This window comes from Podarcis cretensis, assembly GCF_951804945.1.
Source record: "Podarcis cretensis genome assembly, chromosome: 8".
Lineage (NCBI taxonomy): Eukaryota > Metazoa > Chordata > Lepidosauria > Squamata > Lacertidae > Podarcis > Podarcis cretensis.
Window position 1 is genome coordinate 81,873,649 of NC_137177.1, and position 27,571 is coordinate 81,901,219.

A 27,571-nucleotide genomic window follows, 5' to 3' on the forward strand; every position below is an offset into this window, starting at 1 on the left:
TGTCGAGGGCTGATTTCTTGTCCTGTGATAAAAAGCCTTCCGTTTCGACCGCCAAACCTTTCAGGGGAGCATTTGCAAGCGTTGGGCACCATTTTGGAGTGAATTGCCAAAAGTTAGATATTTTCTGAAATTGTGATCCTGGGGCTTAGGGATTTTTTCAAAAAAATATTTTTCCGCCAGTTAAGTTGTCGAGGGCTGATTTCTTGTCCTGTGATAAAAAGACTTCTGTTACGATCGCCAAACATTTCAGGGGAGCATTTGCAAGCGTTTGGAACCATTTTTGAGTCAATTGCCATAAGTCAGTTTTTTTCTGAAATTGTGACCCCGGGGCTTAGGGATTTTTTCAAAAAAATCTTTTCCTGCCAGTTAAGTTGTCAAGGGCTGATTTCTTTTCCTGTGATAAAAAGCCTTCTGTTTCGACCGCCAAACCTTTCAGGGGAGCATTTGCAACTGTTGGGCACCATTTTTGAGTGAATTGCTGAAAGTTAGATTTTTTTAGAAATTGTGACCCCGGGGCTAAGGGATTTTTTCAAAAAAATCTTCTTGTGGAGGTCTGATTTCTTGTCCTGTGATAAAAAGCCTTCTCTTTCGAGCGCCAAACATCTCACGGGAGCATTCGCAACCGTTTGCAACCATTTTTGAGTGAATTGCCGAAAGTCAGAATTTTTCTGAAATTGTGACCCCGGGGCTAAGGGATTTTTTCAAAAAAACCTTCTTCCGCCGGTTAAGTTGTAGAGGTCTGATTTCTTTTCCTGTGATAAAAAGCCTTCTGTTTCGACCGCCAAACCTTTCAGGGGAGCATTTGCAACCGTTTGGCACCATTTTTGAGTGAATTGACAAAAGTCAGATTTTTGATGAAATTGTGACCCCGGGGCTTAGGGATTTTTTCAAAAAAATCTTTTCCTGCCGGTTAAGGATTTCCTGTCCTGTGATAAAAAGCCTTCTGTTTTGACCACCAAAGTTTGAAGGGGAGCATTTGCGCCCATTTGGCAACATTTTTGAGTGAATTGCCGAAAGTCAGATTTTTTGATGAAATTGTGACCCCGGGGCTTAGGGATTTTTTCAAAAAAATGTTTTTCTGCCAGTTAAGTTGTCGAGGGCTGATTTCTTGTCCTGTGATAAAAAAGCCTTCTGTTTCGACCGCCAAACCTTTCAGGGGAGCATTTGCAAGCGTTGGGCACCATTTTGGAGTGAATTGCCGAAAGTTAGATATTTTCTGAAATTGTGATCCTGGGGCTTAGGGATTTTTTCAAAAAAATATTTTTCCGCCAGTTAAGTTGTCGAGGTCTGATTTCTTGTCCTGTGATAAAAAGACTTCTGTTACGATCGCCAAACATTTCAGGGGAGCATTTTCAAGCGTTTGGAACCATTTTTGAGTCAATTGCCATAAGTCAGTTTTTTTCTGAAATTGTGACCCCGGGGCTTAGGGATTTTTTCAAAAAAATCTTTTCCTGCCAGTTAAGTTGTCGAGGGCTGATTTCTTTTCCTGTGATAAAAAGCCTTCTGTTTCGACCGCCAAACCTTTCAGGGGAGCATTTGCAACCGTTTGGCACCATTTTTGACTGAATTGCCGAAAGTCAGATTTTTGATGAAATTGTGAGCCTGGGGCTTAGGGATTTTTTCAAAAAAAATCTTTTCCTGCCGGTTAAGGATTTCCTGTCCTGTGATAAAAAGCCTTCTGTTTTGACCACCAAAGTTTGAAGGGGAGCATTTGCGCCCATTTGGCACCATTTTTGAGTGAATTGCCGAAAGTCAGATTTTTTGATGAAATTGTGACCCCGGGGCTTAGGGATTTTTTCAAAAAAATGTTTTTCTGCCAGTTAAGTTGTCGAGGTCTGATTTCTTTTCCTGTGATATAAAGCCTTCTCTTTCGACCGCCAAACCTTTCAGGGGAGCATTTGCAACCGTTGGGCACCATTTTTGAGTCAATTGCCGAAAGTTAGATATTTTCTGAAATTGTGATCCTGGGGCTTAGGGATTTTTTCAAAAAAATCTTCTTCCGCCGGTTCAGTTGTGGAGGTCTGATTTCTTGTCCTGTGATAAAAAGCCTCTGTTTCGATCGCCAAACCTTTCAGGGTAGCATTGGCAACCGTTGGGCACCATTTTTGAGTGAATTGCCGAAAGTCAGATTTTTGATGAAATTGTGAGCCCGGGGATTAGGGATTTTTTCAAAAAAATCTTTTCCTGCCGGTTAAGGATTTCCTGTCCTGTGATAAAAAGCCTTCTGTTTTCACCACCAAAGTTTTAAGGGGAGCATTTGCAACCATTTGGCACCATTTTTGAGTGAATTGCCGAAAGTCAGATTTTTTGATGAAATTGTGACCCCGGGGCTTAGGGTTTTCTTCACGAAAATCTTCTTTGGCCGGTTAAGTTGTCGAGGTCTGATTTCTTGTCCTGTGATAAAAAGCCTTCTCTTTGGAGCGCAAAACATCTCACGGGAGCATTCGCAACCGTGTGGAACCATTTTTGAGTGAATTGCCGAAAGTCAGAATTTTTCTGAAATTGTGACCCCGGAGCTTAGGGATTTTTTCAAAAAAATATTTTTCCGCCGGTTAAGTTGCTGAGGTCTGATTTCTTGTCCTGTGATAAAAAGCTTTCTTTTCGACCGCCAAACCTTTCAGGGGAGCATTTGCAACCGTTTGGATCCATTTTTGAGTCAATTGCCGAAAGTCAGATTTTTTCTGAAATTGTGAGCCCGGGGCTTAGGGATTTTTTCAAAAAAATATTTTTCTGCCAGTTAAGTTGTTGAGGTCTGATTTCTTGTCCTGTGATAAAAAGCCTTCTCTTTCGATCGCCAAACCTTTCAGGGGAGCATTTGCAACCGTTTGGAACCAATTTTGAGTCAATTGCCGAAAGTCAGTTTTTTTCTGAAATTGTGACCCCGGGGCTTAGGGATTTTTTCAAAAAACTCTTCTTCCACCGGTTAGGTTGTTGAGGTCTGATTTCTTGTCCTGTGATAAAAAGACTTCTGTTACGATCGCCAAACCTTTCAGGGGAGCATTTGCAACCGTTTGGAACCATTTTTGAGTCAATTGCCGAAAGTCAGATTTTTTCTGAAATTGTGACCCCGGGGCTTAGGGTTTTTTTTCAAAAAAATCTTCTTCCGCCGGTTAAGTTGTATTGGTCTGATTTCTTGTCCTGTGATAAAAAGCCTCTGTTTCGATCGCCAAACCTTTCAGGGGAGCATTTGCATCTGTTGGGCACCATTTTTGAGTGAATTGCCGAAAGTTAGATTTTTTCAAAAAATGTGTCCCCAGGGCTTAGGGATTTTTTCAAAAAACTCTTCTTCCGCCGGTTAAGTTGTTGAGGTCTGTTTTCTTGTCCTGTGATTAAAAGCCTTCTTTTTCGACCGTCAAACCTTTCAGGGGAGCATTTGCAACCGTTGGGCACCATTTTGGAGTGAATTGCCGAAAGTTAGATATTTTCTGACATTGTGATCCTGGGGCTTAGGGATTTTTTCAAAAAAATATTTTTCCGCCAGTTAAGTTGTCGAGGTCTGATTTCTTGTCCTGTGATAAAAAGACTTCTGTTACGATCGCCAAACCTTTCAGGGGAGCATTTGCAACCGTTTGGAACCATTTTTGAGTCAATTGCCGAAAGTCAGTTTTTTTCTGAAATTGTGACCCCGGGGCTTAGGGATTTTTTCAAAAAAATGTTCTTCCGCCAGTTAAGTTGTGGAGGTCTGATTTCTTCTCCTGTGATAAAAAGCCTCTGTTTCGATCGCCAAACCTTTCAGGGGAGCATTTGCATCTTTTGGGCACCATTTTTGAGTGTATTGCCGAAAGTTAGATTTTTTCAGAAATTGTGTCCCCATGGCTTAGGGATTTTTTCAAAAAACTCTTCTTCCGCCGGTTCAGTTGTGGAGGTCTGATTTCTTGTCCTATGCTAAAAAGCCTTCTCTTTCGATCGCCAAACCTTTCAGGGGAGCATTTGCAACCGTTTGGCACCATTTTTGAGTGAATTGACAAAAGTCAGATTTTTTGATGAAATTGTGACCCCGGGGCTTAGGGATATTTTAAAAAAAATATTTTTCCGCCGGTTAAGTTGTGGAGGTCTGATTTCTTCTCCTGTGATAAAAAGCCTCTGTTTCGATCGCCAAACCTTTCAGGGGAGCATTTGCATCTGTTGGGCACCATTTTTGAGTGAATTGCCGAAAGTTAGATATTTTCTGAAATTGTGACCCCGGGGCTTAGGGATTTTTTCAAAAAAATATTTTTCCGCCTGTTAAGTTGTCGAGGTCTGATTTCTTGTCCTGTGATAAAAAGACTTCTGTTACGATCGCCAAACCTTTCAGGGGAGCATTTGCAACCGTTTGGCACCATTTTTGAGTGAATTGACAAAAGTAAGATTTTTTGATGAAATTGTGACCCCGGGGCTTAGGGATTTTTTCAAAAAAATATTTTTCCGCCGGTTAAGTTGTTGAGGTCTGATTTCTTGTCCTGTGATAAAAAGCCTTCTGTTTCGACCGCCAAACCTTTCAGGGGAGCATTTGCAACCGTTTGGCACCATTTTTGAGTGAATTGACAAAAGTCAGATTTTTGATGAAATTGTGAGCCCGGGGCTTAGGGATTTTTTCAAAAAAATCTTTTCCTGCCGGTTAAGGATTTCCTGTCCTGTGATAAAAAGCCTTCTGTTTTGACCACCAAAGTTTGAAGGGGAGCATTTGCGCCCATTTGGCACCATTTTTGAGTGAATTGCCGAAAGTCAGATTTTTTGATGAAATTGTGACCCCGGGGCTTAGGGATTTTTTCAAAAAAATGTTTTTCTGCCAGTTAAGTTGTCGAGGTCTGATTTCTTTTCCTGTGATAAAAAGCCTTCTCTTTCGACCGCCAAACCTTTCAGGGGAGCATTTGCAACCGTTTGGCACCATTTTTGAGTGAATTGCCGAAAGATCGATTTTTGCTGAAATAGTGACCCCGGGGCTTAGGGATTTTTTCAAAAAAATATTTTTCCGCCAGTTAAGTTGTCGAGGTCTGATTTCTTGTCCTGTGATAAAAAGACTTCTGTTACGATCGCCAAACCTTTCAGGGGAGCATTTGCAACCGTTTGGAACCATTTTTGAGTGAATTGCCGAAAGTCAGATTTTTTCTGAAATTGTGACCCCGGGGCTTAGGGATTTTTTCAAAAAAATATTTTTCCGCCGGTTAAGTTGTTGAGGTCTGATTTCTTGTCCTGTGATTAAAAGCCTTATTTTTCGACCGGCAAACCTTTCAGGGGAGCATTTGCAACCGTTGGACAGCATTTTGGAGTGAATTGCCGAAAGTCCGATTTTTTGATGAAATTGTGACCCCGGGGCTTAGGGATTTTTTCAAAAAAATCTTTTCCTGCCGGTTAAGGATTTCCTGTCCTGTGATAAAAAGCCTTCTGTTTTGACCACCAAACTTTTAAGGGGAGCATTTGCAACCATTTGACACCATTTTTGAGTGAATTGCCAAAAGTCAGATTTTTTGATGAAATTGTGACCTCGGGGCTTAGGGATTTTTTCAAAAAAATGTTTTTCTGCCAGTTAAGTTGTCGAGGGCTGATTTCTTTTCCTGTGATAAAAAGCCTTCTGTTTCGACCGCCAAACCTTTCAGGGGAGCATTTGCAACCGTTTGGCACCATTTTTGACTGAATTGCCGAAAGTCAGATTTTTGATGAAATTGTGAGCCTGGGGCTTAGGGATTTTTTCAAAAAAAATCTTTTCCTGCCGGTTAAGGATTTCCTGTCCTGTGATAAAAAGCCTTCTGTTTTGACCACCAAAGTTTGAAGGGGAGCATTTGCGCCCATTTGGCACCATTTTTGAGTGAATTGCCGAAAGTCAGATTTTTTGATGAAATTGTGACCCCGGGGCTTAGGGATTTTTTCAAAAAAATGTTTTTCTGCCAGTTAAGTTGTGGAGGTCTGATTTCTTCTCCTGTGATAAAAAGCCTTCTTTTTCGAACGCCAAACCTTTCAGGGGAGCATTTGCAACTGTTGGACACCATTTTTGAGTGAATTGCCGAAAGTCAGATTTCTGATGAAATTGTGACCCTGGGGCTTAGGGTTTTTTTTCAAAAAAATCTTCTTCCGCCGGTTCAGTTGTGGAGGTCTGATTTCTTGTCCTGTGATAAAAAGCCTCTGTTTCGATCGCCAAACCTTTCCGGGTAGCATTGGCAACCGTTGGGCACCATTTTTGAGTGAATTGCCGAAAGTCAGATTTTTGATGAAATTGTGAGCCCGGGGATTAGGGATTTTTTCAAAAAAATCTTTTCCTGCCGGTTAAGGATTTCCTGTCCTGTGATAAAAAGCCTTCTGTTTTCACCACCAAAGTTTTAAGGGGAGCATTTGCAACCATTTGGCACCATTTTTGAGTGAATTGCCGAAAGTCAGATTTTTTGATGAAATTGTGACCCCGGGGCTTAGGGTTTTCTTCACGAAAATCTTCTTTGGCCGGTTAAGTTGTCGAGGTCTGATTTCTTGTCCTGTGATAAAAAGCCTTCTCTTTGGAGCGCAAAACATCTCACGGGAGCATTCGCAACCGTGTGGAACCATTTTTGAGTGAATTGCCGAAAGTCAGAATTTTTCTGAAATTGTGACCCCGGAGCTTAGGGATTTTTTCAAAAAAATATTTTTCCGCCGGTTAAGTTGCTGAGGTCTGATTTCTTGTCCTGTGATAAAAAGCTTTCTTTTTCGACCGCCAAACCTTTCATGGGAGCATTTGCAACCGTTTGGATCCATTTTTGAGTCAATTGCCGAAAGTCAGATTTTTTCTGAAATTGTGAGCCCGGGGCTTAGGGATTTTTTCAAAAAAATATTTTTCTGCCAGTTAAGTTGTTGAGGTCTGATTTCTTGTCCTGTGATAAAAAGCCTTCTCTTTCGATCGCCAAACCTTTCAGGGGACCATTTGCGACCGTTGGGCACCATTTTGGAGTGAATTGCCGAAAGTTAGATATTTTCTGAAATTGTGATCCTGGGGCTTAGGGATTTTTTCAAAAAAATATTTTTCTGCCAGTTAAGTTGTTGAGGTCTGATTTCTTGTCCTGTGATAAAAAGCCTCTGTTTCGATCGCCAAACCTTTCAGGGGAGCATTTGCATCTTTTGGGCACCATTTTTGAGTGTATTGCCGAAAGTTAGATTTTTTCAGAAATTGTGTCCCCATGGCTTAGGGATTTTTTCAAAAAACTCTTCTTCCGCCGGTTCAGTTGTGGAGGTCTGATTTCTTGTCCTATGCTAAAAAGCCTTCTCTTTCGATCGCCAAACCTTTCAGGGGAGCATTTGCAACCGTTTGGAACCATTTTTGAGTCAATTGCCGAAAGTCAGTTTTTTTCTGAAATTGTGACCCCGGGGCTTAGGGATTTTTTCAAAAAACTCTTCTTCCACCGGTTAGGTTGTTGAGGTCTCATTTCTTGTCCTATGCTAAAAAGCCTTCTCTTTCGATCGCCAAACCTTTCAGGGGAGCATTTGGAACCGTTTGGATCCATTTTTGAGTCAATTGCCGAAAGTCAGATTTTTTCTGAAATTGTGAACCCGGGGCTTAGGGATTTTTTCAAAAAAATATTTTTCCGCCAGTTAAGTTGTCGAGGTCTGATTTCTTGTCCTGTGATAAAAAGACTTCTGTTACGATCGCCAAACCTTTCAGGGGAGCATTTGCAACCGTTTGGAACCATTTTTGAGTCAATTGCCGAAAGTCAGATTTTTTCTGAAATTGTGACCCCGGGGCTTAGGGTTTTTTTTCAAAAAAATCTTCTTCCGCCGGTTAAGTTGTATTGGTCTGATTTCTTGTCCTGTGATAAAAAGCCTCTGTTTCGATCGCCAAACCTTTCAGGGGAGCATTTGCATCTGTTGGGCACCATTTTTGAGTGAATTGCCGAAAGTTAGATTTTTTCAGAAATTGTGTCCCCAGGGCTTAGGGATTTTTTCAAAAAACTCTTCTTCCGCCGGTTAAGTTGTTGAGGTCTGTTTTCTTGTCCTGTGATTAAAAGCCTTCTTTTTCGACCGGCAAACCTTTCAGGGGAGCATTTGCAACCGTTGGGCACCATTTTGGAGTGAATTGCCGAAAGTTAGATATTTTCTGAAATTGTGATCCTGGGGCTTAGGGATTTTTTCAAAAAATATTTTTCCGCCAGTTAAGTTGTCGAGGTCTGATTTCTTGTCCTGTGATAAAAAGACTTCTGTTACGATCGCCAAACCTTTCAGGGGAGCATTTGCAACCGTTTGGAACCATTTTTGAGTCAATTGCTGAAAGTCAGTTTTTTTCTGAAATTGTGACCCCGGGGCTTAGGGATTTTTTCAAAAAAATGTTCTTCCGCCAGTTAAGTTGTGGAGGTCTGATTTCTTCTCCTGTGATAAAAAGCCTCTGTTTCGATCGCCAAACCTTTCAGGGGAGCATTTGCATCTTTTGGGCACCATTTTTGAGTGTATTGCCGAAAGTTAGATTTTTTCAGAAATTGTGTCCCCATGGCTTAGGGATTTTTTCAAAAAACTCTTCTTCCGCCGGTTCAGTTGTGGAGGTCTGATTTCTTGTCCTATGCTAAAAAGCCTTCTCTTTCGATCGCCAAACCTTTCAGGGGAGCATTTGCAACCGTTTGGCACCATTTTTGAGTGAATTGACAAAAGTCAGATTTTTGATGAAATTGTGAGCCCGGGGCTTAGGGATTTTTTCAAAAAAATCTTTTCCTGCCGGTTAAGGATTTCCTGTCCTGTGATAAAAAGCCTTCTGTTTTGACCACCAAAGTTTGAAGGGGAGCATTTGCAACCGTTTGGCACCATTTTTGAGTGAATTGCCGAAAGTCAGATTTTTTGATGAAATTGTGACCCCGGGGCTTAGGGATTTTTTCAAAAAAATGTTTTTCTGTCAGTTAAGTTGTCGAGGTCTGATTTCTTTTCCTGTGATAAAAAGCCTTCTCTTTCGACCGCCAAACCTTTCAGGGGAGCATTTGCAACCGTTTGGCACCATTTTTGAGTGAATTGCCGAAAGACCGATTTTTGCTGAAATTGTGACCCCGGGGCTAAGGGATTTTTTCAAAAAAATCTTCTTCCGCCGGTTAAGTTGTGGAGGTCTGATTTCTTGTCCTGTGATAAAAAGCCTCTGTTTTGATCGCCAAACCTTTCAGGGGAGCATTTGCAACCGTTTGGAACCATTTTTGAGTGAATTGCCGAAAGTCAGTTTTCATCTGAAATAGTGAGCCCGGGGCTTAGGGATTTTTTCAAAAAAATGTTTTTCCGCCAGTTAAGTTGTCGAGGGCTGATTTCTTTTCCTGTGATAAAAAGCCTTCTTTTTCGACCGCCAAACCTTTCAGGGGAGCATTTGCAACTGTTGGGCACCATTTTTGAGTGAATTGCCGAAAGTCAGACTTTGATGAAATTGTGACCCTGGGGCTTAGGTTTTTTTTTCAAAAAAATCTTCTTCCGCCGGTTCAGTTGTGGAGGTCTGATTTCTTGTCCTGTGATAAAAAGCCTCTGTATCGATCGCCAAACCTTTCAGGGTAGCATTGGCAACCGTTGGGCACCATTTTTGAGTGAATTGCCGAAAGTCAGATTTTTGATGAAATTGTGAGCCTGGGGCTTAGGGTTATTTTCCAAAAAAATCTTCTTCCGCCGGTTCAGTTGTGGAGGTCTGATTTCTTATCCTGTGCTAAAAAGCCTTCTTTTTCGACCGCCAAACCTTTCAGGGGAGCATTTGCAACTGTTGGGCACCATTTTTGAGTGAATTGCCGAAAGTCAGACTTTGATGAAATTGTGACCCTGGGGCTTAGGGTTTTTTTTCAAAAAAATCTTCTTCCGCCGGTGAAGTTGTGGAGGTCTGATTTCTTGTCCTGTGATAAAAAGCCTCTGTTTCGATCGCCAAACCTTTCAGGGGAGCATTTGCAACCGTTGGGCACCATTTTTGAGTGAATTGCCGAAAGTCAGATTTTTGATGAAATTGTGACCCCGGGGCTTAGGGTTTTCTTCACAAAAATCTTCTTCGGCCGGTTAAGTTGTCGAGGTCTGATTTCTTGTCCTGTGATAAAAAGCCTTCTCTTTTGAGCGCCAAACATCTCACGGGAGCATTCGCAACCATTTGGAACCATTTTTGAGTGAATTGCCGAAAGTCAGAATTTTTCTGAAATTGTGACCCCGGGGCTTAGGGATTTTTTCAAAAAAATATTTTTCCTCCGGTTAAGTTGTTGAGGTCTGATTTCTTGTCCTGTGATAAAAACCCTTCTTTTTCGACCGCCAAACATCTCACGGGAGCATTTGCAACCGTTTGGATCCATTTTTGAGTCAATTGCCGAAAGTCAGATTTTTTCTGAAATTGTGACCCCGGGGCTTAGGGATTTTTTCAAAAAAAATATTTTTCTGCCAGTTAAGTTGTTGAGGTCTGATTTCTTGTCCTGTGATAAAAAGCCTTCTCTTTCGATCGCCAAACCTTTCAGGGGAGCATTTACAACCGTTGGGCACCATTTTGGAGTGAATTGCCGAAAGTTAGATATTTTCTGAAATTGTGATCCTGGGGCTTAGGGATTTTTTCAAAAAAATCTTCTTCCGCCGGTTCAGTTGTGGAGGTCTGATTTCTTGTCCTGTGATAAAAAGCCTCTGTTTCGATCGCCAAACCTTTCAGGGTAGCATTGGCAACCGTTGGGCACCATTTTTGAGTCAATTGCCGAAAGTCAGATTTTTTCTGAAATTGTGATCCTGGGGCTTAGGGATTTTTTCAAAAAAATATTTTTCTGCCAGTTAAGTTATTGAGGTCTGATTTCTTGTCCTGTGATAAAAAGCCTTCTCTTTCGCTCGCCAAACCTTTCAGGGACCATTTGCGACCGTTGGGCACCATTTTGGAGTGAATTGCCGAAAGTTAGATATTTTCTGAAATTGTGATCCTGGGGCTTAGGGATTTTTTCAAAAAAATGTTCTTCCGCCAGTTAAGTTGTCGAGGTCTGATTTCTTCTCCTGTGATAAAAAGACTTCTGTTACGATCGCCAAACCTTTCAGGGGAGCATTTGCAAGCGTTTGGAACCATTTTTGAGTCAATTGCCGAAAGTCAGTTTTTCTCTGAAATTGTGACCCCGGGGCTTAGGGATTTTTTCAAAAAAATCTTTTCCTGCCGGTTAAGGATTTCCTGTCCTGTGATAAAAAGCCTTCTGTTCTGACCACCAAAGTTTGAAGGGGAGCATTTGCGCCCATTTGGCACCATTTTTGAGTGAATTGCCGAAAGTCAGATTTTTTGATGATATTGTTACCCCGGGGCTTAGGGATTTTTTCCAAAAAATGTTTTTCTGCCAGTTAAGGATTTCCTGTCCTGTGATAAAAAGCCTTCTGTTTTGACCACCAAAGTTTGAAGGGGAGCATTTGCAACCGTTTGGCACCATTTTTGAGTGAATTGCCGAAAGACAGATTTTTGCTGAAATTGTGACCCCGGGACTTAGGGATTTTTTCAAAAAAATGTTTTTCTGCCGGTTAAGTTGTCGAGGTCTGATTTCTCCTCCTGTGATAAAAAGCCTTCTGTATCGACCGCCAAACCTTTCAGGGGAGCATTTGCAACTGTTGGGCACCATTTTTGAGTGAATTGCTGAAAGTTAGATTTTTTTAGAAATTGTGACCCCGGGGCTAAGGGATTTTTTCAAAAAAATCTTCTTGTGGAGGTCTGATTTCTTGTCCTGTGATAAAAAGCCTCTGTTTCGATCGCCAAACCTTTCAGGGGAGCATTTGCAACCGTTGGGCACCATTTTTGAGTGAATTGCCGAAAGTCAGATTTTTGATGAAATTGTGACCCCGGTGCTTAGGGTTTTCTTCACAAAAATCTTCTTCGGCCGGTTAAGTTATCGAGGTCTGATTTCTTGTCCTGTGATAAAAAGCCTTCTCTTTCGAGCGCCAAACATCTCACGGGAGCATTCGCAACCGTTTGGAACCATTTTTGAGTGAATTGCCGAAAGTCAGAATTTTTCTGAAATTGTGACCCTGGGGCTTAGGGATTTTTTCAAAAAAATATTTTTCCGCCGGTTAAGTTGTTGAGGTCTGATTTCTTGTCCTGTGATAAAAAGCCTTCTTTTTCGACCGCCAAACATCTCACGGGAGCATTTGCAACCGTTTGGATCCATTTTTGAGTCAATTGCCGAAAGTCAGATTTTTTCTGAAATTGTGACCCCCGGGGCTTAGGGATTTTTTCAAAAAAATATTTTTCTGCCAGTTAAGTTGTTGAGGTCTGATTTCTTGTCCTGTGATAAAAAAGCCTTCTCTTTCGATCGCCAAACCTTTCAGGGACCATTTGCGACCGTTGGGCACCATTTTGGAGTGAATTGCCGAAAGTTAGATATTTTCTGAAATTGTGATCCTGGGGCTTAGGGATTTTTTCAAAAAAATATTTTTCCGCCAGTTAAGTTGTCGAGGTCTGATTTCTTGTCCTGTGATAAAAAGACTTCTGTTACGATCGCCAAACCTTTCAGGGGAGCATTTGCAACCGTTTGGAACCATTTTTGAGTCAATTGCCGAAAGTCAGTTTTTTTCTGAAATTGTGACCCCGGGGCTTAGGGATTTTTTCAAAAAAATGTTCTTCCGCCAGTTAAGTTGTCGAGGTCTGATTTCTTCTCCTGTGATAAAAAGACTTCTGTTACGATCGCCAAAGCTTTCAGGGGAGCATTTGCAAGCGTTTGGAACCATTTTTGAGTCAATTGCCGAAAGTCAGTTTTTTTCTGAAATTGTGACCCCGGGGCTTAGGGATTTTTTCAAAAAAATGTTCTTCCGCCAGTTAAGTTGTCGAGGGCTGATTTCTTCTCCTGTGATAAAAAGCCTTCTTTTTCGACCGCCAAACCTTTCAGGGGAGCATTTGCAACTGTTGGGCACCATTTTTGAGTGAATTGCCGAAAGTCAGATTTTTGATGAAATTGTGACCCTGGGGCTTAGGGTTTGTTTTCAAAAAAATCTTCTTCCGCCGGTTCAGTTGTGGAGGTCTGATTTCTTGTCCTGTGATAAAAAGCCTCTGTTTCGATCGTCAAACCTTTCAGGGTAGCATTGGCAACCGTTGGGCACCATTTTTGAGTGAATTGCCGAAAGTCAGATTTTTGATGAAATTGTGAGCCCGGGGCTTAGGGATTTTTTCAAAAAAATGTTATTCTGCCAGTTAAGTTGTCGAGGGCTGATTTCTTTTCCTGTGATAAAAAGCCTTCTCTTTTGACCGCCAAACCTTTCAGGGGAGCATTTGCAACCGTTTGGCACCATTTTTGAGTGAATTGACAAAAGTCAGATTTTTGCTGAAATTGTGAGCCCGGGGCTTAGGGATTTTTTCAAAAAAATCTTCTTCCTGCCGGTTAAGGATTTCCTGTCCTGTGATAAAAAGCCTTCTGTTTTGACCACCAAACTTTTAAGGGGAGCATTTGCAACCATTTGGCACCATTTTTGAGTGAATTGCTGAAAGTCAGATTTTTTGATGAAATTGTGACCCCGGGGCTTAGGGATTTTTTCAAAAAAATGTTTTTCTGCCAGTTAAGTTGTCGAGGGCTGATTTCTTGTCCTGTGATAAAAAGCCTTCTGTTTCGACCGCCAAACCTTTCAGGGGAGCATTTGCAACCGTTGGGCACCATTTTTGAGTGAATTGCCGAAAGTCAGATTTTTGATGAAATTGTGAGCCCGGGGCTTAGGGATTTTTTCAAAAAACTCTTCTTCCGCCAGTTAAGTTGTCAAGGTCTGATTTCTTGTCCTGTGATAAAAAGCCTTCTCTTTCGAGCGCCAAACATCTCACGGGAGCATTTGCAACCGTTTGGATCCATTTTTGAGTCAATTGCCGAAAGTCAGATTTTTTCTGAAATTGTGACCCCGGGGCTTAGGGATTTTTTCAAAAAAATGTTCTTACGCCAGTTAAGTTGTCGAGGTCTGATTTCTTTTCCTGTGATAAAAAGCCTTCTGTTTCGACCGCCAAACATTTCAGGGGAGCATTTGCAAGCGTTTGGAACCATTTTTGAGTGAATTGACAAAAGTCAGATTTTTGATGAAATTGTGAGCCCGGGGCTTAGGGATTTTTTCAAAAAAATCTTCTTCCGCCAGTTAAGTTGTCGAGGTCTGATTTCTTGTCCTGTGATAAAAAGCCTTCTGTTTTGACCACCAAACTTTTAAGGGGAGCATTTGCAACCATTTGGCACCATTTTTGAGTGAATTGCCGAAAGTCAGATTTTTTGATGAAATTGTGACCCCGGGGCTTAGGGATTTTTTCAAAAAAATGTTTTTCTGCCAGTTAAGTTGTCGAGGGCTGATTTCTTGTCCTGTGATAAAAAGCCTTCCGTTTCGACCGCCAAACCTTTCAGGGGAGCATTTGCAAGCGTTGGGCACCATTTTGGAGTGAATTGCCAAAAGTTAGATATTTTCTGAAATTGTGATCCTGGGGCTTAGGGATTTTTTCAAAAAAATATTTTTCCGCCAGTTAAGTTGTCGAGGGCTGATTTCTTGTCCTGTGATAAAAAGACTTCTGTTACGATCGCCAAACATTTCAGGGGAGCATTTGCAAGCGTTTGGAACCATTTTTGAGTCAATTGCCATAAGTCAGTTTTTTTCTGAAATTGTGACCCCGGGGCTTAGGGATTTTTTCAAAAAAATCTTTTCCTGCCAGTTAAGTTGTCAAGGGCTGATTTCTTTTCCTGTGATAAAAAGCCTTCTGTTTCGACCGCCAAACCTTTCAGGGGAGCATTTGCAACTGTTGGGCACCATTTTTGAGTGAATTGCTGAAAGTTAGATTTTTTTAGAAATTGTGACCCCGGGGCTAAGGGATTTTTTCAAAAAAATCTTCTTGTGGAGGTCTGATTTCTTGTCCTGTGATAAAAAGCCTTCTCTTTCGAGCGCCAAACATCTCACGGGAGCATTCGCAACCGTTTGCAACCATTTTTGAGTGAATTGCCGAAAGTCAGAATTTTTCTGAAATTGTGACCCCGGGGCTAAGGGATTTTTTCAAAAAAACCTTCTTCCGCCGGTTAAGTTGTAGAGGTCTGATTTCTTTTCCTGTGATAAAAAGCCTTCTGTTTCGACCGCCAAACCTTTCAGGGGAGCATTTGCAACCGTTTGGCACCATTTTTGAGTGAATTGACAAAAGTCAGATTTTTGATGAAATTGTGACCCCGGGGCTTAGGGATTTTTTCAAAAAAATCTTTTCCTGCCGGTTAAGGATTTCCTGTCCTGTGATAAAAAGCCTTCTGTTTTGACCACCAAAGTTTGAAGGGGAGCATTTGCGCCCATTTGGCAACATTTTTGAGTGAATTGCCGAAAGTCAGATTTTTTGATGAAATTGTGACCCCGGGGCTTAGGGATTTTTTCAAAAAAATGTTCTTACGCCAGTTAAGTTGTCGAGGTCTGATTTCTTTTCCTGTGATAAAAAGCCTTCTGTTTCGACCGCCAAACATTTCAGGGGAGCATTTGCAAGCGTTTGGAACCATTTTTGAGTCAATTGCCATAAGTCAGTTTTTTTCTGAAATTGTGACCCCGGGGCTTAGGGATTTTTTCAAAAAAATCTTTTCCTGCCAGTTAAGTTGTCGAGGGCTGATTTCTTTTCCTGTGATAAAAAGCCTTCTGTTTCGACCGCCAAACCTTTCAGGGGAGCATTTGCAACCGTTTGGCACCATTTTTGAGTGAATTGCCGAAAGTCAGATTTTTTGATGAAATTGTGACCCCGGGGCTTAGGGATTTTTTCAAAAAAATGTTTTTCTGCCAGTTAAGTTGTCGAGGGCTGATTTCTTTTCCTGTGATAAAAAGCCTTCTGTTTCGACCGCCAAACCTTTCAGGGGAGCATTTGCAACTGTTGGGCACCATTTTTGAGTGAATTGCTGAAAGTTAGATTTTTTTAGAAATTGTGAACCCGGGGCTAAGGGATTTTTTCAAAAAAATCTTCTTGTGGAGGTCTGATTTCTTGTCCTGTGATAAAAAGCCTTCTCTTTCGAGCGCCAAACATCTCACGGGAGCATTCGCAACCGTTTGCAACCATTTTTGAGTGAATTGCCGAAAGTCAGAATTTTTCTGAAATTGTGACCCCGGGGCTAAGGGATTTTTTCAAAAAAAAAACCTTCTTCCGCCGGTTAAGTTGTAGAGGTCTGATTTCTTTTCCTGTGATAAAAAGCCTTCTGTTTCGACCGCCAAACCTTTCAGGGGAGCATTTGCAACCGTTTGGCACCATTTTTGAGTGAATTGACAAAAGTCAGATTTTTGATGAAATTGTGACCCCGGGGCTTAGGGATTTTTTCAAAAAAATCTTTTCCTGCCGGTTAAGGATTTCCTGTCCTGTGATAAAAAGCCTTCTGTTTTGACCACCAAAGTTTGAAGGGGAGCATTTGCGCCCATTTGGCAACATTTTTGAGTGAATTGCCGAAAGTCAGATTTTTTGATGAAATTGTGACCCCGGGGCTTAGGGATTTTTTCAAAACAATGTTTTTCTGCCAGGTAAGTTGTCGAGGTCTGATTTCTTTTCCTGTGATAAAAAGCCTTCTGTTTCGACCGCCAAACCTTTCAGGGGAGCATTTGCAACCGTTTGGCACCATTTTTGAGTGAATTGCCGAAAGACAGATTTTTGCTGAAATTGTGATCCCGGGGCTTAGGGTTTTTTTCAAAAAAATCTTCTTCCGCCGGTTAAGTTGTATTGGTCTGATTTCTTGTCCTGTGATAAAAAGCCTCTGTTTCGATCGCCAAACCTTTCAGGGGAGCATTTGCATTTGTTGGGCACCATTTTTGAGTGAATTGCCGAAAGTCAGATTTTTTCTGAAATTGTGACCCCGGGGCTTAGGGATCTTTTCAAAAAAATATTTTTCCGCTGGTTAAGTTGTGGAGGTGTGATTTCTTGTCCTGTGATAAAAAGCCTCTGTTTTGATCGCCAAACCTTTCAGGGTAGCATTGGCAACCGTTGGGCACCATTTTTGAGTGAATTGCCGAAAGTCAGATTTTTGATGAAATTTTGTCCCCAGGGCTTAGGGATTTTTTCAAAAAAATCTTCTTCCGCCGGTTAAGTTGTCGAGGGCTGATTTCTTGTCGAGTGATAAAAAGCCCTTTGTTTCGACCGCCAAACATCTCACGGGAGCATTCGCAACCGAATGGCACCATTTTTGGCTCAATTGCCAAAAGCCAGATTTTTTCAGAAAATGTGACCCCGGGGCTAAGGGATTTTTTCAAAAAAAAATATTTTTCTGCCGGTTTAAGGATTTTCTGTCTTGTGATAAAAAGCCTTCTTTTTCGACCGCCAAACCTTTCAGGGGAGCATTCGCCACCGTTGGGCACAATTTTTGAGTGAATTGCCGAAAGTCACATTTTTTCTGAAATTGTGACCCCGGGGCTTAGGTTTTTTTCAAAAATATCTTCTTCTGCCGGTTAAGTTGTCGAGGTCTGATTTCTTGTCCTATGAAAAAATGCCTTCTTTTTCGACCGCCAAACCTTTCAGGGGAGCATTTGCAACCGTTGGGCACCATTTTTGAGTGAATTGCCGAAGGTCAGATTTTTGATGAAATTGTGACCCTGGGGCTTAGGGTTTTTTTTCAAAAAAATCTTCTTCCGCCAGTTAAGTTGTTGAGGTCTGATTACTTCTCCTGTGATAAAAAGCCTTGTTTTTCAACTGCCAAACCTTTCAGGGGATCATTTGCAACTGTTGGGCACCATTTTTGAGTGAATTGCCGAAATTTGGATTTTTAATTAAATTGTGACCCCGGGGCTTAGGGATTTTTCACAAAAATATTTTCCGCCGGTTAATTTGTCGAGCTCTGATTTCTTGTCCTGTGATAAAAAGCCCTCTGTTTTGACCGCCAAACCTTTTAGGGGAGCATTTGCAACCGTTGGGTACCATTTTTGTGTGAATTGCCGAAAGTCACTGTCAGGGAACTGCCATCGGAGCCGAGAGGAGAGGTAAGGCTCCCCAATGATGCCGGAGAGGGAACTAGCAAGGAGAGAGAGAGAGAGTTTCCGCTGGGGAAGGAAACCAAGGTGACACCAGGAAGAAAGGAGAGGCTGAGAGTACTTCGGAGGGAAGTCTCCGAGACTCTTCCAGTGAGATCAGTGGGGAGAGCGCAGGACCTCCACTTGGCACGCCTACTCTGCGCAGAAGGCTTCCGCGCAGAGAAGCTAGGCGGAGACTTGCTGTCAAGGAATTCTTATGTTGGAAGAAGTTCAGGAAACGCCCACTGACGGATTCTGCCAGTGACTGAGACAGTCGCGCTGTTAGGGCTGTCAAACCAGGGAAATTTTCAGCCATACAACCAACTTGGAGCAGTTTGGAATTTACGCACAAGCAACCCCAATTCCCATTACAGTCACATTTTTCCTGAAATTGTGACCCCGGGGCTTAGCGGTTAAGTTGTTGAGGTCTGATTTCTTGTCCTGTGATAAAAAGCCTTCTGTTTCGACCACCAAACCATTCAGGGGAGCATTTGCAACCGTTGGGCACCATTTTTGAGTGAATTGCCGAAAGTCAGATTTTTTTCTGAAATTGTGACCCCGGGGCTTAGGGAATTTTTCACAAAAAATCTACTTCCGCCAGTTAAGTTTAACCATTCCTCTTCCTTTCTCCTACTTTGTTTTTTACAATATTTCTTAATTTTTCACAGAGACTCTTCAAAACCAACAAGCGTTGTCTGTGCATCACATATGCTTTTCAGATAACCTGTATATTTCCCCCAGTCCTCGATAAACTTTTGGTCTTTCTGCTATCGATCTTCCCAGTCAGTTTATCCAATTCCGCATATTCAGTCAGTTTCATTCTCCATTCTTCCACACTTGGGATTTCTTCCTGCTTCCATCTTTGCACCAGAAGTATTCTTGCAGCTGTTACAGCGTATTGGAAAAGTTTACAATCTTTTCTATTAATTTCATTACCTCCCAATCCTAGTAAGAAGGCTTCTGGTTTTCTAACAAATGTATATCTCAACATCTTTTTCAATTCCTTATATATCGTTTCCCAGAATCCTTTCACCATTTTGCATTCCCACCACATATGATAGAAAGTTCCTTCTTTTTCTTTACATTTCCAACACTTGTTACATGTTTTATACATTTTACCTAATTTAACTGGTGTTATGTACCATCTATATACCATTTTCATTACATTTTCCTTCAACGCGGTACACGCCGTAAATTTTAACCTTTCATTCCATAATTTCGTCCAATCATCATATTGTATATTATAACCAAAGTCTCTGGCCCAATGTATCATTACTGATTTCACCTCTTCATCTTTTGTATGCCATTCCAACAACATTCTATACATTTTAGACAAATTTTTATACTCATTATTCAATACCTCTATTTGAAATTTTGATTCTTTTCCTTCATATCCACACATTTTACAGTCTTTTTTAAACATTTCACTAATCTGGTAGTAGTGCAACCAATCATAAACAAATTCTTTCACCTCTTCATAAGTCTTCATTTTCCATTTCCCCCCCCCCTCTTATTATCAATTCTCCATAAGTTATCCCCCTCCCCCTCATGTTAATCTTTTTCACACTCATCACTTCCAATGGTGAAAGCCAATGGGGGAGTCTTGGTTCCAACCAATTTTTATACCTCTCCCACACCTCTATCAATGATCTTCGGAAGATGTGGTTTTCAAATCCTATATGAATTTTTTTCTTTTCATACCACAGATATGCATGCCACCCGAATCTATTATCAAATCCTTCTAAATCTAACAACTCTCCATTCACTAATTTAATCCATTCCTTTAACCAACAGAGGCATGATGCTTCATAATATAGTTTCAAGTCTGGCAGGGTGAAGCCATCTCTTTCTCTCGCATCTGTTAATAACTTAAACTGAATCCTTGGCTTCTTGCCCTGCCAGATATATCTTGAAACTATTTTTTGCCATTCTTTGAAAATTGATGCCCCTTTAATTATCGGTAGTGATTGGAATAGAAATAACATCCTTGGCAGCACACTCATCTTTATCGTAGATATCCTTCCCCTAAAAGATAGCTTCAATCTTCCCCACACCTCCAGATCCCTTTTTATCCCATTCCAAAGAGGTACATAGTTATTTTGAAACAGATCAATATATATTCTTGGGGGTTAACCATACTCCTAAATACTTCACGTTGTTCACCACTTCCAGCCCTGTAGTTTGTTGCATTTCCTCTATTAATTCTTGGTCCATATTTTTCGCAATAATTTTGGTCTTTCTCTTGTTTAAATAAAAACCTGCAACTTGACCAAATTGTTCTATTTCTTCTAGGATTCTTTTAACACTTCCCGCTGGCTCTTCTACCATCATTACAGGATTGTCCGCAAATGCTTTGACTTTATACTCATTTTTCCCTACAGACACCCCTTTTATTTCTTCATTTTTTCTTATTGATTTTAGCAGAACCTCCAGCACCAAGATGAATAATAATGGTGATAATGGGCATCCTTGTCTTGTACCCTTTGTTATTTTAATGTCTTCCGTTGTATAATTGACAAACCTACTCAAGTAAAGTCACTGGAAGTGGTGGAGGAAGAAGGGGGCAATAGAGAGAAAAGAAGAATGGTTTGTGGAAGAGAAAGCAATGAAAAAAACAGAGCAGGAGGGAACAGATGGAAACAAAATCACACCATCTAACTGCTAGGTCAGTTGGAATATGTCTCCACTGGCAGCTGCAGGATCATGTTCTTCCCGAAGTAACGCAGAACCTTGTGTGCACCTTCAAAGACCATTAAATGCATTGTGGCTTGAGGTTTCACGGACTAGAGTTGTGGTTTTAGCTGCAAGAGATATGGATAGGAAAACAGGAAGCTGCATTGTAAAGGCATGGTGCTGATGTGAGCCTGAAGGCGTGGCACCACCCTCAGCCAACGGCCCAGCAGTGTCTGTCAGCGCTCTTGTTTCCCATTTGGCTGGCTTTGCTTGGACCCAACTTGCATTCGTTTCAAAACTGCCAGCCTCAGGCGTGGGATCGTCCAGAAAGCAGGTGTGAGCTGGCACATGGCGATGCCAGGAGCCAGTTCAAGATTCCCGAGGCGTTCGGTTAGATTGCCCGAGACAGGATGTTTGCATCGCTCCATCCGTCTCCCGTCATTCCCATGGCAACTGAGCGATGTGCAGACAGCGTCTGCAAAAGCCAGCATGAAGGAGGGCAAAAGTTAAGCTGCCCGTTTAGAAAAAACACACATTTATACCAGGATGGGACTCTTTTGCAATAAGCTTGCCAGCCTCTCCTTTTGTTCCCTTGTCAGATCACGCAAAAGCAATCCCCGGCTTGATTTGGTCACCAGGGGCTGGGGTGGTCGATTTAAACCCTGCTTCTCACAGCTGTTGCCATTTCACACACTCCTGCCTTTCTCTCTGCTATAGCCTGGTATGCAGGGGCTCCCGAGAGAGACCAAGATGAGCAAACCAGCCCATCGAGGAGGCTTGCAAGCGTGGGGGAAATGGCTGCTTCTCCTGAACGCTGCTGTCCCTGCAGTCTCCACCATGCAGACAGGTAAGCTGAAACTTTAGCTCAGAGCTTGCCAAACTTTTCCTTTTCCCCCATTTTTCTTTTGCAATTCAACAGTCACAATTTTTATTAAATTTCTGTTACATTTTAGGCTATTCACTTAAACAACCTTAAAATATCAATGTCTTCACTTCCTCTCTTCCCATGGTTCATTTTGCACAACATAAATCCCTGCATATTTTATATAAACTAAACTATTCTGTATTCCATTATTATATCCATCAAAACTTATTTACACTGTTGAATTTATCTTAATGCTGCCCGTGTTTTCAAGTGTACACAATTTTCTTCCATATATTCAATAAACATCTTTCCAATCATCTCTAAACGTATGTTCTTCTAGGTTAGATCCACAAGCTGCGCATATTCCATCAGTTTAAGTTGCCATTCTTCTTTAGTTGTGGCCTCTCTCCTTTTCCATTTTTGGGCTAACGAAACATGAGCCGCAGTGGCATACATAAATAGCCTTTTTTGACACCTGGGAATTTCCGTCTGAGTTATCTGAGTTAAAGCTTTCCAAACTTTTCATGCTGGTGACACACTTTTTAGACATGCATCATTTTGCGACACAGTAATTTAGTTTTACTAACAAACCAGAGGTTAAACTAACCCCTTTCCAGTCCCGAGAGGACCACAACACACCAACACACTGCAGCCAACACACTAAACTGTCGCGACACAGAGTTTGGAAAGGTCTGTTTTAGCCGGTTCCTCAATCTCTTTCCCAGGCAGTCTTGGCTTGACATCTTGGCTTGGCCCCTAAATCTCTAGCAGACGGGGACTGGGTTGGTGATGGGAGCTGGAGTCAAAAGACCTAGTGTAGCATCCAGGTATCTTAACTGCCCTTGCCTGCCTCTTCTTTCTATTTTGCTGGTTTTCATGGAGTAGCAGACAGCCCCATCAATATGGCTAGGACTGTGGATGCAGCATAACAAGGTTGCCACAAAGTGCTGCATTTACTGCCCCAGGAGAGATAATAATCATGAGCTGAGAGTTGGGCTGGGCGATATATCGTCCAAAACTGGTTTGAAGCCCATATTATGATAACGATTTCATAATTTTTGACCTGGCAATATATCGTGAATCATGATTCGTGTGTGCGCTATGCAAAAAATCACGATGCAGGAAAAACTGTGAAGCCAGGCAATGCCTCTACATAGCTCCATCCTTATTACATGAGCACTGTTCCACAGCATTTGATATTTTCATTTACATACATTCATTTGAAATAAGATGGGTTTATGAAGCAATTCTATATCCTCCCACCACGCTGACGAAGAATTCTACAAAACAGTAGTCAATATCCGGAATCACAGTTCAGTGTTGGACATCATATTTGCTGAATACCCAAAGATTCACAGCTTGTCTTTCATTGCACATAGTCTGGTACCTCCCTTCATTTAAAGATTTTCAGAGACTTTGAGACTAAAGATTTCATTTTGTACTTGTTATGGTTTGAAGGAATTCTATAAAGATTGTCTATTGTGTATGTGCATGGTCATTGTGTGGCCTAGACATTGCTGCCATCTTTATTTCAGGCATCATGATATATCATATATCGGAGTGTTTACCTGGTGATGTATCACGATGCTGAAAAGCAGCTATCGCCCAGTCTTAGTTGAGAGGTTCCCTGGAGATCATCTGGTCAGACCCCTGCTTGAAGTGGGGTGCAATCACAGCATCCCTCACTTACGGATGCCCAACCTTTGCTTCAATACCTCCAGTGAAGGAGAGCTCATGGCCTCTCAAAGCAGTCATTTCCACTCTTGAGCAGCTCCTCCTAACATTTAGCCGAAATCTGCTTCCCTGAAATTTCCACCCATTGACTCTGCCCTCTGGAGAAACAGAGAACAAACTTACTGCAGCCTTTCAGATATTGGAAGACTGATTTGTCAGCAGTCTGTGCTAATTATACCACAAAGACTTTTTGCTGCTTGCGCTAAAAGGTACCTATTTAAAATGAGCTTGGGCAAAGTGAAACCTAAGAAAATAAATATGGATTCATGTTTAGTAGCTGCAGATGCTATTCTTTGGCATTGGAAGGGTGAGTGGGTGGGGAGAGCTTGAGAAAGGGTGCGTTTACAGTTACTAAGGAATATTTTAGTCACAATAGAAAGCAGCTTGTAGTTGTTTAGTTGTTTAGTCGTGTCCAACTCTTCGTGACCCCCTGGACCAGAGCACGCCAGGCACTCCTGTCTTCCACTGCCTCCCGCAGTTTGGTCAAACTCATGCTGGTAGCTTCAAGAACACTGTCCAACCATCTCGTCCTCTGTCGTCCCCTGCTCCTTGTGCCCTCCATCTTTCCCAACATCAGGGTCTTTTCCAGGGAGTCTTCTCTTCTCATGAGGTGGCCTAAGTATTGGAGCCTCAGCTTCAGAATCTGTCCTTCCAGTGAGCACTCAGGGCTGATTTCCTTCAGAATGGAGAGGTTTGATCTTCTTGCAGTCCATGGGACTCTCAAGAGTCTCCTCCAGCACCATAATTCAAAAGCATCAATTCTTCTTTATGATCAGCCTTCTTTATGGTCCAGCTCTCACTTCCATACATCACTACTGGGAAAACTATACAGCTCCTTTAAACAAAAGATGCTGCGCAGAAAGCAAACAACTGCCTTGTGATGCATCCAAGTCCCACCATATCAATTTTGCCTCACTGCCTTTTTGTCCTGCAGATATGCACTGTCCCTTGTTCTAAGGTACTTGTGCCCACACCCATTTTCTGTTCAGCTTTTGTTTTGTTTTTGTTCTGTTATAAGAAAAAAAAACCCTGCTCCTTTTCCCTTATGGGGTAGCCAAGAGCCCGTATAGAGTCCTGATGTAGGTTCTCTATTGGTAGGAGAAAATAACAGAGGCCAACCAGAGAATATTTAGAAGCAAAGCAGCTAGTAAGCCTGATCTTTATTCAACTGTTGCAACAGGGGCCTCACTCACCACATGCAGGAGGGAGGAGGAACTCAGAACATTGGTGTGCAAGCTCTTATATAGACATTTGAAATTGCCCACCCTGGAGCCCAAGACTACCCCCTGAAACATCATACATACATCACAGAAGGAGACAGTCAACAACAGAGGAGGCGGTCCACAGCAGAAATCCTGTTTGCCAGGGTATATGATAATGGTCACTGATTGCATCATATGGGCAGTCTGTCCATTCTTCTGTGATGGTAAATAGTTCCTGAATCCAGGTGACAGGCTCATCCTATTCACACACAAATACGCCCTTAAGACAGGATTTGTGAGCAAAGAGACAATGGGGAGGTTTTCCCATTTCCTTCCTCCTTGCAGAGAAATATTTGAGGTCAATTTGGGAGAGTCAAAATGGCTTCAGGATTGTTCTCCTGTACTATTTCAGATATGTGGTTTACATACTTATGTATTTGTTTGGCTTTTAATTTACGAACACTTAATTTATATATTTGATACCTTAAATTCTTATAGCAGTTCATTTTAAGGGAAAGTGTGGAGGCAGGAAACTAACCAGGGAGAAAGTGTGAAAGGATGGGGTTTGGTAAGAAAAAGGGGGGGGGGGGAGGAAATGGAAATGATAAGGAGCACACAGTGGAAATTTTAACATGGGTGCCACATTGCAGGTTGGAAACCAGACCTGGAAAGGCTGTCAAGTTGTGGTTCCAGAATGACCATGTTAACGGAGAAATCTGAGGGTTCCCTTGGACAAAAAACACCAAGGACACCAGCCAGGAATACCAGAGCAAAACAGCAGCCAGTAGGCTTGGTCTTTATTGAAGACTGTCGCGACAGGACTCCCACCTGCCACCAGGTGAAGCAAGATGGAAGCAAGATAGTTACTAATCCCCCACGCTACACCCCTAGAACTACATCATGACTACATCATTGACACATCACAAAAGGGGGTTGAGGGAGGAGTTGTGGAGGTAACCTGAGTATCTTGTCACCTGGCTGGTTCCTCCTTTCTCCCTCCCCATGAGTCATTTCCAGAGGACAAAGGGGAGTTGGCAGTTTCATGCCCCCAGAGAGAAGATCTGACCATTGTCCTTTGTTCAGTCCATGTTGAATCCACTCCCATATGCAAGTCCTTTGTGACCTTGATGGTCTTCTGTCTGGGACTATCAAGGTTGTCATGCCAAATGGGTAGGGCTCCTGTGTATGTGCTGGTACATTTAAGAGATTATGGCTGTCCTGTATCAAACCATCCCCCTTTGATAGTCCTTCCTTCATGGAGTAAAATAAAAGTGGACTGGTATAAATCCGATGTATGGTTGATTTACTATGAATTTATTACAGAAACATCGTGTATGTCGTGTGTGAGTGTGTGTTTGTGTTGTGTTTGTACAAACTGAATGATTGGGGGGCGGTTTCCTGCAACAACCATTTATAACAATTATAACAAAATAAACTGTAAAGTTTATTTGTTTTATTTATTTGTTTTGTTTATATACCGTCCTTCTTCATAAGATCTCAGGGCGGTTCACAGAATAAAATACAAGGTAAAAACACAAATAAATAATTAAAACAATACAGCTAAATAATAACACCCCCCCCCCTCCATAATTATATGCCAACATAACAGCTACCTTGAACACTGTGTGGTTCAGAAGTTTTTGAAAACCTGTCTCCAGAGGCTGTTCCCAGAATCTCTCACTACTGGCAGGTTGGAATGAGCCAGTGACAAAATTCCCAAGTGAAATTTCCCAGAAGCTGGTGGTGGGCGGGGGGGGGGGACACCTCTTGAGTACAGCCTCTCATTCTTCACACTAGGATGTGTGGGAATTATGAGGCTGATGGGAAGAACTAGAGGGCCAGAATTCCTGGGTTTAATGTGCTGGCCGTTTTGTTGTTTCTGGGTAATGGTGAAAAGGAGTGAACTAAACGAGTGCCGGGTAATTGAGACAGCAGTTGACATTAGGCAACACAATAGAGTCTTGTGGAATTTTAAAGACCAAGAGATTTATAGTGGCATAAACTTCTGTGGACTAAAGGAGAAGGGGTCTTTAGGCCACAAAGGTTTCCGCTACCATAAATCTCTTTATCAACTTTAAACTGCTACAAAACAACCCTGTCCTCTGTTGCCCTCGACAGTAGCAAGGCAACCATCCTCTGGGTGTTATTCGGGTTAAACAGGCTTCCTTCGGCCATCTCTGGGCCACCGATGAGCCCATGGTAATATGCTAGGTGTTGCAATTAGTAAAGCAAATAATTTAAGCACGTGTGATAGTGTGCTCATTTAGCACGCTGATAAATGCTTGGTTAAGTCATCCATTTTCAAACAGTTGTGACAGGAACTTTAGACTGAATTCTCACTCACCCCCCAAATCTCTAGTAATTTCATTCTTAGAAGCAAAACAAAATAGCCAACGTTGCACCTTGTTGACTGCAAACTGCACACAGTTATGCACAAATTGTCATGGAGGATATTTCTTTCTTTTTTTAAAAAAAAAAATATTTATTGAGATTTTTTAAATACAAAAATGCAAAAATAATAAACAATATGACACGTATCATAACATATTTTCAAAGCTTCTTTGGACTCCCTCACGTCCCCCGCTCCCACTTGCATCATTGTAAAACTTTTTCCAGCAATTTATCAACTTGTTTACATTCTTAAGTCTCATTCATTTAATTTAGTCTAATAATTCTCCAAAAAAATTATATTTCCTCAATCTCATTTATCATCCAGATTACATCTAATTTAGTGGTGCTTAATTGTTTATGATCTGGCATCCTTCTTAACATCCAACTAAATTACAGTGTTTTTGTAAATAAATCCTAAATTTCTTCCAGTCTTCTTCAACCCTCTCCTCTTCCAGGTCTCGGATTCTGCCGGTCATCTCTGCCAATTCCATATAGTCTATCAGTTGCATCTGCCATTCTTCCAGTGTGAGTAGATCTTGGGTTTTCCAAGGCTTAGCGATGAGTATCCTTGCTGCCGTTGTTGCATACAGGAAAAAAGTTCTGTACTTCTTTATCACCCTCTGGCCGACAATACCCAGGAGGAAGGCCTCTGGTTTCTTGGGGAAAGTATACTTAAATACCTTTTTCAGTTCATTATAAATCATTTCCCAGAAAACCTTCACTCTAGGGCAAGTCCACCAGAGGTGAAAGAATGTTCCTTCAGCTTCTTTACACTTCCAACATTTATTACCAGACACATGGTATATCTTTGCAAGCTTGACTGGGGTCATGTACCATCTGTATATCATTTTCATTACATTTTCCTTCAAAGCATTACATG

The 27,571-nt window shown here is 41.7% G+C and overlaps 1 protein-coding gene across 5 annotated transcripts in view; it reads left to right on the forward strand.

Moving 5' to 3' along the window:
* LDLRAD2 (low density lipoprotein receptor class A domain containing 2) overlaps positions 1-27,571 on the forward strand; it is a 790,445-nt gene that overhangs the window by 749,197 nt on the left and 13,677 nt on the right. For 3 of the 5 annotated variants that reach the window (XM_079987116.1, XM_079987112.1, XM_079987115.1), the window contains exon 1: positions 20,347-21,346. In XM_079987116.1, coding sequence (XP_079843242.1) covers positions 21,223-21,346 — 124 coding nt within the window. In that variant the 5' untranslated portion in view covers positions 20,347-21,222. Of the gene's footprint in view, positions 1-20,346; positions 21,347-27,571 lie in introns of those variants that run through there. The other 2 variants (XM_079987113.1, XM_079987114.1) reach the window with 1 other exon arrangement.